The sequence below is a fragment of the Fukomys damarensis genome, unplaced genomic scaffold (assembly GCF_012274545.1).
Source record: "Fukomys damarensis isolate Sample0158 unplaced genomic scaffold, DMR_v1.0_HiC HiC_scaffold_16, whole genome shotgun sequence".
NCBI classification, from domain to species: Eukaryota; Metazoa; Chordata; class Mammalia; order Rodentia; family Bathyergidae; genus Fukomys; species Fukomys damarensis.
This window is the reverse complement of record NW_022900928.1, coordinates 17,969,654-17,983,774: the sequence shown is the minus strand read 5'-3', so window position 1 is coordinate 17,983,774 and position 14,121 is coordinate 17,969,654. Positions and strand designations below refer to the sequence as shown.

The following is a 14,121-nucleotide window of genomic DNA, read 5'->3' as shown; positions in this document are numbered from 1 at the left end:
CTGGTTAGCAGGCCAGGCCTGGGGCAACAAGATCTGAGAAATGTAGGAGCAGAGCAAATTCTCTAAGGCAGAGAAAGGCAGGCCCCATAGATCTGCTGGGGCCAGGGAAGGAAGGCTCTGAAGTAGCCTTCTTCTTCTGCAGCACAGCCTAACTCAGGCCACAGTCTCTGATGCCAAGATCTCTGGGACTGGGAGAAATCACTCTCCAAGGACTTCAGTCTGATCTGTCCCTCAGTGCCTACCTGGTCTTACTCTTATCTGCCACCAGGATAGATGCCCCGTGCATGGTCCTCCTTGTCCTCCATGTCCATACAATTCTTCACATAGGTAAGTCACAGTTATGCTCTCTTCCCCAGAAGCCCAGATAATAAAAGTTAACTGGAAACAGCCAGGCATGGTGGCCCCAGCCTGTCAATCCAGCTACTCAGGAGACCAAGACAGGAAGATTCCAAGTTCATGGCCAATCATGGCAATTCAGTGAGACCCTGTCTCAAAATAAAATGAAAAAGGGGTTGAGATGTAGCTCAGTAGTAGAGCATGGGCCTAGCTGTTGTGAAGCCCAAGGGTTTGATGCCCTAGTACCCACCACATACATACACAAAGTAAAGTATTAGCTATAGGAAGACCAATGCACAAAGAGGCCATGTGACTTGCTGTAGCTTTCCCCATTAACAAACCAGAGTTTGTTAGAGTTCAGGAAACCAGGTTTTAATGATTACTCTCTAATAAACAAAACCTCTCCTGGACTGTCCTCCTCTGAATCCCTTAAAATCCATTCCACAGCTATGATCTGAGTCGCAGAGTAGAAAAACCTATCATCCCCTTATTTTAAGATATTATATTCTATTAATACAGTTAAGATTATTTTTCCTTTAAGAACAGCAACATCATATTATCAGCCCATAAGAAGCTTAACATTAACAAGAACTGGAAGTACTTTCCCAGAGTGCTTTAATTACAGTGCTTCCCCCCAACTGTGTTTGTGCAGTTAGCATTTTCCTTGAGACAGCAGAATCATTACCAAGAATGTGTATTTTATGCCTTTGTCCTCAGGTTGCCCTCAGGGAGGACACACCTTTCACAGACCTCTGCATTTTCTTTGGAGTCTAGACCACAAACTAAGAGGACACCTAGATGGGACAATGTGGGAGGCAGAGTTCCAAAGTCACAAGAACCACATTAAAAAGTGGTTGTCTCTGAGTACTTTTAGGAACTTGGATAGGTTTTTAATTTCTTATCTGAATGAGTTTCTTAATCCTGCAAATATTCAATTTCTCCTAAATAAAACAAGAATTATAATAACTATATGACAAAGACATGAGAATAAGGTTAAAAGGGAAAATGAAAAGTGAGCATTGGTGTAGCACCTGGCACACAGTAGGTGAGCAAGGGGTGGTTCTTATTGTGTATTGTTAGCCCACGGCAGCAACTCTGAGACCCTCAGCAGTCCTAACTCCCACTGACCCCAGGACCAGCTACATAGTTTGGGAGACCCAATGCAAAAGGAAGTTGCGGTGTTTCTTACCAGAATGTTATGAAGAATTTTGATACTGTGACACCAAAGCATTAAACCAAATGCAGAGCCCTTCCAGCCATAGATCCTGGGCAACAAATTATATGCTGTATGAGTTTCCTAGTACCAGTATAGCTACTGTGACAAGTTATGACAAGCTTGATGTCTTAGAACAATACACATTTGTCATCTCACAATGCTGCAGATCAAGAAGTTCAAGGCATTAGCAGGACGGGGTTTCTTTCTGGAGGTTCCAGGGGGAGAATTTGTTTTTTCACCTTGAATTTCCAGCATTCCCTGGCTCATGGCTCCCTTCCATGTTCACAACCAGCAGGGGCCATCAAGTTTTGTTTCATAGCCACGTCTCTGGTCCTGCCTCCTTCTTCACTTTGAAGTGCCCTTCTGACCAGACTGGGCTCACTGTGTAGTCCGGGATTATTATTTTAAATCATTAAATTAGAAATTTTAATTCCCTTTTGCACATGGTATAACATAGTCACAGTTTCTGGTGGTTAGGATAAAACTATCTTTAGGGCCCATTATCCTGCCCACCCATAAAGTCAGCCCTGCTGGTCTCTGAAGTTCAGACATGTCCTACATCTGTCTAGAATGTGCACTGTTAAAACAATCTTGTCAAATTTATTCCTTTCCCTTCTTTCCTTTTCCCTACCTTCCCATTTCCCCTTCCCCATTGCCCCTTTTCTTCCTATTTCACAATATATTATACATTTTGATCTTATTTATACTTTCAGTCTCTCACACCAGAGAAACTATTCAATATTTACCCATGTGTGTTCTATTTATTTCACTTAAGAGTATGGCCTCAATGCGCATCCATTTAGCTATAAATATCTCTAATTTCTTATTCTTTATGGCTGAGTAGTACTTCATTATAAAAAAAATACAGTCTTTGTAAATAGGAAGGGGTGGAAGGATTGAACAGAGGGCAGAGGAATGGGGAAAAATAGGAACCAAGGTACATTATATAAAGGTACAAATTCCCAATAATGAATGTCACAATATTGTATACCTAAAATGTACCAATAAAATTAATGAATTAAAAAACTAGTAAGACAGTCTTGTTTACCCAGACCCCATGTTGCTCCAGTCCATGCATACAAACCTATGGTAAAGCTCATAGTCATGACAGCAAACACCAATAGCCATCTTGGCTGAACCCCATTCTCTGGCTATGGGGTGTATTCTACCTTTGCTCTCATCCTGTCCCACTCCTTCCCACTTTGATGCTGGTGCAGGATCCCTCCAGTTCCAGCCCCAGATTCTTTCTTGAGCTTGTGTGTAGATCCATCCCTCACTGGCTCCCACCTAGGGTGGCAGGAAACAGTCTAATTCCCCTTACAAATCCCTGCTGGTCCAGCTCCAGATCCTAGCCCATCTGTTAACACAAGAATCGGTCTATTTTAAGCCCTGGGAAAGAGGGACATGAACTTCGTGGACCCCAGGAGAAAAAGACAAAGTCCTTAGAAGAGACAAGGCTCTGAAGCCTCTAAAGATCTGCCAGCAAGGAGGAGGAGGTGGTGCATGTTGGGGGCTCTGTCCCGAGCTACCCTGGAGGCAGGCCACAGAGTTGACATGGCAACATCACAGACCTGGAGTTTGAGACATAGCCCCCTCCTTCTCATCCATACCCACAGTTCCGTTGAGAGCAGGCTTAGATGTTCCTGAATACCCTATGTGGAAATAACAACCATAGCTTGCAGTAAAAAATGTGGTGTAAGCCTGTTGCTCTAGCCTACAGTACCAATGGTTACATTCATGACATCTCTGACCCTGAAGTAGAATCCCACCTGCCCTCATCACCTCATGCCAGCCAGCTTGCTTCAACCCCACATGACTTCCTCTCCCAGAACTCACAACCGTCTTTTCAGTGATTTCCAAGAAGATGTCACTTCCAACCTCCCTCCCCATCCCATGGGCAAAGGATTCCCTTGGTCTCTTTCTCACACCTTCATTTTTCAAAAAGTTGTCACTGAACTTACACGCAGTCAAACACAGCTCTTAAGGGCACGGGTAGATGAGTTTTGATAACCATGCATATCTCTGTGGTCAACACCCCAGTCCAGACGGGATGCTTCTTCTTTCTGTCCACCCCTCCCAGGTTATTTTAGAGCCAACTGATAAGGAGGAAGAGAGAAGAGGAGGAGGAAGATATGGAGTGCTTGGGGCCCACATCTGGGAACAGGAGGGCAGAGAAAAGTGCAACTGGCTGGGATGTGGCATTTCTTACCTTCAACCCTAAGGCCCAGGAAGGAAGCAAGCACACCCTGGCCAGACTGAAGACCGCTCATGGAGGAGGTCCACAAGGGTCAACACAGGAGGCTAATGAAGTCCTGTCTCCCAGGGTGGCCTGTGAGCTGTGGGCTCCTGTTAGAACAACGCAGGAGAATGAGTGGCCAGGAGTATGAGTGGAGTTTTGATTTCCCGAGGCCAGTAGGAAAGGAAGTTTGTCTTTTCTCTTTACAGATGGGGTTGAGGGAGTGTCTGTGTCCTATACCCTTGTCCTTCCTTCCCTTGGAGGGGCAGTGAAAGTTGTCAGTGGGCAGCTCCTTGCAGAAGCCACTCTCCAGGCTGCCTCTCTGCCACAGAGGCCACGAAGTGACGGCCCACGTGCCTGCCTTGCTGGAAGCCTGTGAGGACGACTCCTCCCCAGGGTACCAGGAGGTCACCAGCAAGTCTCCCGGTCACCTGCTTTGTCCTCCCACTCTCTTTAGTCTGGATTCCCATCTCAGTGTGGGCTCCAGGAGCTTGGCCTGTCTGAGGCTTTGCTGGTGTCTGGAACACACTGGGTGCTCATCGTTTGTGGGATGAAGATCTGATGCCTAGCCATCAACTGAATGACTTTTTTCATTCTCTCTTTGGCCTGTTCGGTGTTTAAGGCACTGAGCACAAGGTGGTTTCCCCTCAGCTAAATGACTAGGTGGGTCAGATCACATCTTCAGTACCCAGCAAGGAGATAACGTAGAGGACCATCCAGGGGCAACGGGAAGGGAAAAGGGCAGGGTTCTGAATAAACCACTTTCTCCTTCAGGATGACATCATGCATAACACTAGGGCTTGAATTTAGAGTCGCAAAACCGAGAACTCCAAGATCAAAGAGCAGAATCCAAGGAACCCATTAGGGGAAGAGGCAGCAGGAGGCCCAGAGGCCCAGGCTGAAGCAAGAGCCACAGGGCAAGACTCCTCTGGAGACTGCTGCTAAGGCGGGGCTTGCTCCTATCAACTTCTGTCCTGATCCAACATCCGCCATGCCTACCACACCACCCTGAGCCTTGGTAATGGGCTTGATGTTCACTAAAGCAATTTTTTCTCAAAATGTCAAAGCAGACCTTCGCTTTATCCCTCCCAAACTGGTCAACACTCAGTGCTATAGCACACAGCTCATGGCAGTATATAGCTCAGTGGTTACATACAAAATTCTACAGGGCAGGCTGCCTGGCTTTCTATCCTAGCTCTGCCACATTGGGCTGGGCATATAATCTCCCTGAGTCTTAGTTTCCTCTTCTATAAAACAGAGACTAATAATAGTACTTGCTTAGCAAGTTACTTTGAAGAGTCAGAGTCAATGTAAACAGAGAACCAAACACTTGCCTGAAATCATGGCTCATGCTACATAAATATTTGCCAGTGAGGTTAGAAATAGGATGGGAATAAAGTTATTGGAAAGATGTTTCCAATACGAATTAAACAGGATGAGCTAAGCAAGGCGGGAATGTTTATGGAAATTACCAGACGAAGGAAGTCACTGTTCTACCCAGCACACACTTCTTTCAGGTGGTCCGCCAATGGCTCTCCCACCGGTGTGTGTGTGTGTCTGGGATGGGGGATGAAGTAGAGCCACACTGGGCCTCCCAAGTATGCGGACAAAGAGAAGGTGCCACGAGGAAAGCCACTTGCTCAGCTTTCGCTGCTTGCATGGAGAGTCAGTGTTTCTAGGTAGGTAAGAAAGGGGCTGGCAGCAGACACCTGCCCCACAGGGAGGTACAGAAACCCCCCGTCTGTTAAGCTCTGTGTGGAAGGAAGGTCCTATTCTGATGACTGCTGCTTTCCAGCAGTGTAGGAGGACGCTGCAGAACTCCGACCCCAGGGTCTGGCAGGGTTCCTCTCTCAGATGGACCACTAGAAGTCACAGGGAGCAGAGCACCCCTCTCAACGCAGGCCGAAGGGGCTGCTGCAACAGCTCTCAGAATAAACACAGCTGTGGGCCACCATCAAAGGCCAGGTACTTGGCATCCAGGTTTAAGGCTCAGCTGGGCTTCTGGTGCGACTGTTACCTCGGACATAACGCTTTTGCTCTTTGGCTTCCTCGACTCAGAGTGGAAAGGAGATGCCACTGCCTTGCCTGTCTCTACTGCATGTTGATGTGGCCTGGGCAGGAAGGGCAGTGTCAACAAGCCCAGCCTTGTCAGTACCAGTTATTTTTTCTAGCAGGTTGCAAGATCCTACATGTAAGGTCCACCATGTCCATGGCTTCCTTTTTATTTTCCTTTTAATTTTGAACAAAGATGAATTTCATGCATTGAGCTGGGCCTGTGTTTTGTGCCAGCAAAATCCATGGCTCTTTGTTGACCAAAGTCACAACCAAAGCCTTTTCAGGAGCCAGAGGACCTGCCTGGGGAAGGCCGCTCCTCCCCATGTCTCAGTTCCATGTCCATCACCCCTGTGGCCTCTCCCCAGTCTTCAGCAGCCTCCTGCTGCGCTCCCTCTCCCATCCTTGCCCCCAGCCCAGTAGCACAACAGCGATAGGGCCTTTGAAAGAGACAGTCTGACATGTTACTCTCTGGATGCCCCCCTCACAAGGTAAAAGCCACACGTCTCCCAACAATCTACAGAGCCCTTGTCCATGATTCTCAACCTGGGCTGCACATGGGCCCCATCCAGCACAGTACCCATGGACCCCAGGAGTCACTCTGGAAACTCTCATACAATTAGAAGTGGCATTGGGATTTTCTTTTTTTAAGACTTTTTGATGAGTAGAACATGCAGCTAAATTGAGAAACATGGTCCCATCTGACCTTCTTCAATGGCTCCCCTAACCTCATCTCCAACTCCTGCCATCTTGTTCCAGCCACGTGCACTTCCTTCCTCTTTCTCAAACAGGCCGAGCACACCAGTGCCTCAGGATAGAACTTGCCATTCCCTCTACCTGGACAGTTTTTCCCTGAAAAACTTGATTCTGGCTTGATTCTTCACCTCTTCCCGGTCTTTCCTTAAATGTCACCTTGTAGGGATGACAGAGGCCTCCTCTAACCACCCATACGTATGAGCAACTCCCACCCCTACCCCAGGAGGTCTCTGTCTGCCTCACCCCCTTTACATAGCTCTGTCACACTTCCTACCAGTAGATACTCAAGCTGTTTGACTTGCTTTGTTCATTGTCTGTTCCTACTCAATGAGAATGCAAGCTCTGTGAAGGCAGGCACTCCTGTTTTGCTCCCTGTCCTGTCCCTGTCTCTAAATGATGCTGGCACATCATAAGAACTTATTGGTCTTTCTGTGAGTGCGTACTCACTCCTCTCCCTTTGAGGCTTCCCAACTCTTTCATCCCAGCAGCCCAGCCAGGGCTTCTCCCTGGGCTGGGAATAAATATACTCAATTATATAGCATACAGCAGCTGCTCAATAGATGCCTATGGAGTAGGACTGAATCCTTGTCCCTAAAAGAACACACCCACCAAACCCAGCTGCAAGATCCACCCCAAAACTCCAGAGAGAAGCTCACTATGGTTTGGAGCTTTAAGAAACAATTTTAAATGAGGAGCAAAAGGGGCAAAGAAGGGGAGCTCACAAAAGTTAATGAGATTTTTCAGCTGTGGTATGTGCCCACATTCTTAACAATTTGGAGTAATAATAAATATTCTAACTGAACCTTAAAGGAACATCCTTGTGTAACAAAGAGGGAAGTCAAGACAGACTTTTCTGTCGGGTGTAATGACTTGTTAGCCTGGAAGATGGATGTACTTAAAAAAAACTAATTTACAGAAAAATAATTGTTCATAAAAATGCAGCTAATTGGGTTAAAATGACATATTAAAGGGAATGGCAAATGATTCTAGTACCCTTAAGGAACAAATTAAGTAATCAATCCTTAAAACCTCTCATGGAAGAGAGCCCTCCCCCTTCTCCGCAGACAGGAAAACTGAGTCTAAGGGCACAGGCCCTGGCTGAAGCAGAAAAGGGACCCAGAGCCCAACACCCTAACCTGGTTCTGTCCCTAGCATGGCGAGGACCCATCTCCCCACACGCATGTCACCAAGGGCCGCTCGCTGCCTCTGCTCACCCACTGGGTCTGAGGTCCGGTAGGGGCCTGTTGAGGGGCAGGCGGTCGCTGAGGTAGGCGTTGTAGCCGTAGTACTGGAACTGCTTCAGGGCCACGCGCCGGCCTTCAGGGCTGAGCTCCTGGCCCCAGTGAGCAAACAGTGAGGAGTCTGTGAAGGGCTCAGCCTCTGCCTCCTCAGGCTTGGCAGGAGCTTCTGGAGAAAGAAGGGACAAGGAGACAGCAGTCAACATGTAGCCCTGCCTGTGCCAAAACAACCCCTTTCCTTTCTTCACAGCAGTCTCTCAGGTAAATCAATTTGTCCCCTTCACTGGCAGGTAGAGGAGGGTGGCATGTTTGTGCATCCCAATTCATTCATCTATGAATCTACCCATTCATCCAGCCAACAACCACTAGACACAAAGCATACAGAAACACACCTGGCAGGGTCTGCCGAGAAGCTGGTGGATGTGAGCCTGATGCCCCTTTACTTCAAGGCAGAGCCTCCTCCTTTCCTATCTGTCTTCTCGCCAGTGGCCTTGGCCCCCATCCTTCAACTGGGTTGCTGCTTCTCTTTCCCCAGCCTGTGCTCCGTTCTCTGCTACTCCTGAGCCAGCCTCCCACTCAGTCTTCCTAGCTAAGGTCTTGTCCTCTGCCCAATTCTGGTTGGCTTAACTCCCTCTCCAAGTCAGGTCCCGCTGAGAGCTCCCTGGCACCACCACATGGGAGGCACACAACTGGGATCACCCCAGCCACACTGCTTCCTGCTGCTCCTGACTCTAACCTAACTCTGCCCGCTGGGATCAGTACACAGGGATAGCTAAGCCACCCTCCATCCACATGCAGGCCAGCAATGCCCCTTTGACCCCTGTGATTTTCATGGAGGCAGCCCCAGGTCAAGGATGGCTCACAGTTTTCCAGGAACAGCCCACAAACATGGAGAGGGCGTTAGCTGGAAGAGCAGAGGTTGTGGATTCAAATCCTGTTACCACTCACTAGCTAGGTAACCACAGCTAACATTCAACTTCCCTAAGCTGAAATTTCTCTACCTGTAATTGGGGGTCATAATACACTCCCAGCCCACGGCCCTGAGATGTGAGGATTACATCAAAGAATGTATGCAAAGCATTTAAATCAGCATATATCTCAGAATAGGTGTACAATCAAACATAATCAGGGTTACCATTTAAATCTCTCTTTTATGTAAGGGATAACATATAAGTCTTGCCAGACAGTGGATAGGCTGAGACTTTTGAATTTATTGCCTAGGTAAACCATTTAAAGTCAGAAATCAGAGAAACTGGACAGAGATGCTTAGCCTACTGGGCAGCACTTTCCATGCTTACAATTACATGAAATAAGTTAGGGTTGGAGCCAGGGACTTGAATGAGACAGAGATGCAGGAAAGCAGAGAGAGGTCAGAATCAAGAGAGGCAGGGATGGGGCATCTGCCAAGGTCCTCTTAGTTGTGGCATGGGGCCCAGGGGGGCATATGCCTCTTCCACGAGTTCAGCTCTGATCTAAGCATTCTCACCTAATAACTCATGTCACTCAGGCCATGTCCACTGCACAGATAAAGCAAGTGAGGCACGGAGAGGACAGGAAGTTTATTCAATCCTGGGCAGTCTCTCTCCCCAGATCTGACCACTGACCTTTACTGCCTCTGTGTGACAGCAAGGTGGTATTCGAATAATTCAAAAGACAAACATAGGATATTAAGTAAGTCATCAATTTTCCTTAAAGATATAAAAGGAAATGCAGACATATCAAACAGATTAGGATCCATAGAGGAAATACAAATACAAACTATGTGCAAATTTCCAAGACAAAGCAGGGTTCTCAGATGTGTGGGGGCCTGCTGGCCACTCAACCCCAGAACTGGGGTACACTTGTTCATTCTCTTCCCCTCTGAGGCATGCTTGAAGGAAGTGTAGGCTTGCACGATCTTGAAGGTCCTTGTTATCTCTAAAAAGACATACGACTCATTCATTTGGAATGGGAGGTAGTAAAAGTCTAAATCAGTGAACCAAATGAATCATATAATATTTAAAAGAAATGTAGTTTTATTGCTCTCAAATGCCTAAATGGATATTACCAAGTAAAATGAGATCAGTTAATGAAAAAATTATGATTCACAATTACGCCTGTGCTGCATAATAATGTATTACAAACACATTGAAGTCCTGAGTTACAGCACCACATGTCCATAGCTTTTTATTCCATATGGGTGCAAGCAACAACTTGAAACCAGTGGGCCCTCCATGATGAATTAAAGAGCACCACAGTGGGAAGGAAGTAATATTTGTTGCATTTTTGCCAAGAGCCAAGTACTGTGCTATGTGATGTAAGGTTTCCTTATCTCTCTATATGCTCATGAGTGTGGACTCCATGAGGGCAGGAACACCTCTGTCTTAGTCCTATTGTGTCTTTGATTATTCTAGCACAATATGTGGCTCTGACAAAGGGCTGGAGATATCATTTTAAAATAAAGGAGTTAACAATGAGCTCATGATACTTAGTTATCAGACGTGAGGCAACGAAAGATGAAAAGGTTCAATGACAAGTCCGAGGTCACCACATTCATCGAAGGTATTCAACAAATGCCTGGCTTCTTCCAAACTCTACTTTCATTCTTCTGCACTACATGGTACACTATGGTCCAGGGCCCACCATGTACTTTTCAAAATAAAGCTCTGTTGAAACACCAGCATATCCTTTTGCTGTTATCATCTACAGCTGCTACAGAGGTATAAGTACAAGGCTGAGTAGGCATGACAGACCATGGGATCCATGAGACTGAAAATACATCCTACCTGGTCCTTTGAGAGACAGTTTGTCAGTCCTACTCCTTACACTACAGTTGACTTCTTAGGTGAGGAGCTTAGCACATAGTAAGCTCTTGATAAATGCTAGCAGCTGAGGACGCAGGAAGCCCACAACCTCCTTTCCCCCATTTGAGTTCAGATGAAGAAGATGTCCTGCCCTGAGGTCCTCAGCTCCGAAAGACACATACGGATCCAGGCCCTCAGATGAAGAAGCTCCATAGACAAGCAGCCTCCCTTTAATCAGCCCCAGACTGAACTTGCTTTTGCAATAAGAAAGTAGACCTATGTGGTTGTCCAGCAAGAGGACCATCTTTGACACAGTGAAGGACGGGCCAAGAAGACTTCAGAGAAGTGCCTGGGCTGGGTGCTCTGCAGGACCCAGGGATATCTGGACATATTTGGTGATTGCTACACCCTAGATCATCTCACCCTGGGGCAAGACTGCTCCTGGGAGTGGACTCAGGCTGAGGCTCCTGCTGGGGCTTAGACCTACCTTGGTACATCTACTGGATGAAGCATAAATCTAGGGCGTGAAGGCTCCCAAGGGAGCACTCATTCAAGCAGAGACTGACAGGACACAGTGGCCTCAGCAGCAGAAGAGCTAGGGCATCGGAGGAGAGTATCTGGGGGAATGTACCCCAGCCCTCCCCACCTCGGCCACTCCTCTGGGCCTCAGGGAGAAACAAAATGAGAGTGAAAGCAGAGAGGGCTGCTTTACCAGAGAGCCACATGCCAGGTCCGAGTGGCCTGTGTGTGATACCAAGGCGGAAGGCCTCCCTCTACCTCCCCCACTCACCATGGAGGATGTGGCCTGAGGAGGTCTGGGAGGGAGCCACTACCCTGTTCCTCACCCTCTGCTCAGGACTCAGAAGCAGCTTTCTACTTCCCTCCTGTAAAGATAAAATCCCTCCAATACTTCAGGCTCACCCACAAAGGCCACTGGTTTTCTCTTCTGCACATTCCTAAACAGTCAGTCCCCTTCCAGCATTGCCTTGCACATATATATTTAATCTTGCTTGTTATGTGTCTTCCCCAAATAGATTGTGAGCTCTGTGAGGTGGGGGAGTTACTTTGCTCTATGCCAAGTCCCTAGTTCACAGCAGTGATTGCTAAGTGCTTCACCAGTATCAGTAAAATTAACAGTGGGAGTCCAGAAGTGCTTGCTTGCTAGAGATTCTCAGAACCCTTCCAAGGGGACAAAAGAGAACTGAAGGTTGGGACAACAGGTAGAAGGGGAGGCCAGTGATGCTTGATCAAGCAGATTCAGAAGCATACAGTTCATTTTGTTTGCAGTTCACCCAAGCAAACGATTGTGCGCTGTTGCACAGACTAACGGGGCACTCTCAGTGATTCCATGGAATTGGGTCCCTGGAGGACAAGCTACACTGCTTACCCCAGGGGTCCTTGGGAAATCTCTTACATCAAGTCATTTCCTGGCACTTCTCCCAAGAAGCCGATATAGAACTATGCACAGAGTAATCACCCCAAAATATAAGCAGAAGGAGGAAAAAGAAGGAAAGGGAAAGGCGGTGACTCAGTCTTCCTCCTGTCACCCAGAAGGGCTGAGAATCAGAGCCCACCGAAGGCTCCAAGCATCCGTCCTCAAAGAAACCTAGGCACAGAGGGCAGCCATGTGGAGAGATGAATGCTTCCAGAAAACTGACTTTGGATGCCTTCTGGGAGGGAGTATCCATCCTAAACCACACAGCCGCACAGGGCCAGGGAGCAAGCCAGGTGTCCCCTTCCTTCCCCGAGCCCTGGCTCTGCGATGTCCCCAAAGCTTTGGCAGACACATCGCTGCTTGTCCATGCTTCTGAGTCTCCTTGGTCTCCAGAGTGCTGGTGACAGAACCCTTGTTGGCCGACTCCCAGGGGAGGGCTCCCCTCTGAGGACACGGACCACACTTAGAAGGGAGAAGGCGCAGTTGATGGACCTGTGCTCAGCATAGCATTCCCGGCACTTGTGACATCGGTGGGAAAAGGGTCTGACTTGGTTCTCACTCTGGTCATTTCTCAATGAAACTCTCCCTGGGGAACTCAGGGACCTGTCATTCCTACTCATCCCCAGGATACCCTTTTAGGCCAGCACCCAGAGTTGAAGCGTGGCCAGTTTATCCAGAGGAACTTCCTGAGGGTGGCACTTCTCATGGCTGGATCTCAGTGCTCAATAGCCATCCTGCTTGAAAACAGTAAGCAACACATATTTAAGCAAGTTTATTCTGTGCCAGGCCTACTTCTGGGAATTGAAATATCATTACTCAGACATGGTCCCTATCCTTAGCAGTGTCTGATTTAGTGGAAAAGGCAACGTACAGAGAATGTGATCAACACTCTAATGAAGGATCTATAAACGTCACTGAATTCCTGGAGGTGGAAGGAGGTGGTGCAGGAAAGGTTTTCCAGAGAAGGGGAGCTTATATGAGACCATGAAGAATAAAGGAAACCCGTGAGTTCACTGTATGGTAGAGCACCCCAAGGAAGGGGCCAAGGAAGGGGCAGATAAGAGCAAAGATGTAGAATCAGGAAAGGGCATCCTGTGAGGCTTAAGGTCATGGGACAGAGGCTGTGCAGATTTGCAACAAAAGAAACAGAACCAGAGCCAGAGCTAGAGGGCCTGGGCAGCCCTGGGACAGCCAATGGATAGGGAAAGAAAAAGCACCACGATTAACACTGCAAGGCTGAAAGGCAAGGGATTCACCATAGCAATTGAAAACAGTTTATAAACTACAAGCACGCATCCCACAGTCCAGTCCCACAGTCCAACACACGAACATCGCAAACATCACAGCGATCCTGTCCAAAGTGGCAAAGTGTATTACTTGAGATCCAAATGCAGGCTGATATTGGATGCCTCACTGCAAAACCTTACTGTTGTAGCACATCCCCTAGTAGACAGCACCCAGTCCCATTGTATTGTCTCTGCCAGGTGGTGGGGCCAGGCCTTTCCATATCCCCTGGGATGGAGGTCTCTTCATTCTCATCACAGATAAGAGAACACTGCAGCTCACCCACAACTCCTTCTGACCCACCTTCCTGGCATGGGCCAAGACACACCTGGGAGGGGAGAAATTTGTGGCTTAGAAACATGTTTGAGAAACCTGGGCCCTGGGACACTACTTGGTTGATCCACACTGGTGTGCACCAACTGTTAAATTGGAAATGCCTTCATAGCAGCAGCAAACAGCTTCTGCCTGGTGTCCATCCAGGTCCCTATCTCTTCTCCAGCCAATGACTACAGGAGCATTCCTGGCCCAGCCAGGAGCCCCAGGACCCTGCCCCATGAACGCCAGTAATTTTGCAGATTGGTAGTGCCTGTGCCTTCCCCTGTGTTTGTAGAGTATATCTTGATTCTCACTTGCTCAACTTGGTCCTCTTCCCAGAATGTTTGGGGGTCCCTTCTCTTCCCACTCGTGGGCCTGCCATTCGGTGTCTCTGGTAGGACATCTACCCTTCACATCTCCATTTTCTTCTCATGTGAAATGGGAACAGACGACCAGGCTGCTGTGGGGAG

General features: G+C 47.9%; 1 protein-coding gene across 1 annotated transcript in view; it reads right to left on the bottom strand.

The window, feature by feature from the left end:
- The window catches only part of Galnt18 (polypeptide N-acetylgalactosaminyltransferase 18), a 328,098-nt gene that overhangs the window by 151,095 nt on the left and 162,882 nt on the right, over positions 1 to 14,121 (bottom strand). Inside the window, exon 2 of the mRNA XM_010615263.1 lies at positions 7,811 to 8,003. Within this exon, the coding sequence (XP_010613565.1) occupies positions 7,811 to 8,003 (193 nt within the window). The remainder of the gene's footprint in view (positions 1 to 7,810; positions 8,004 to 14,121) is intronic.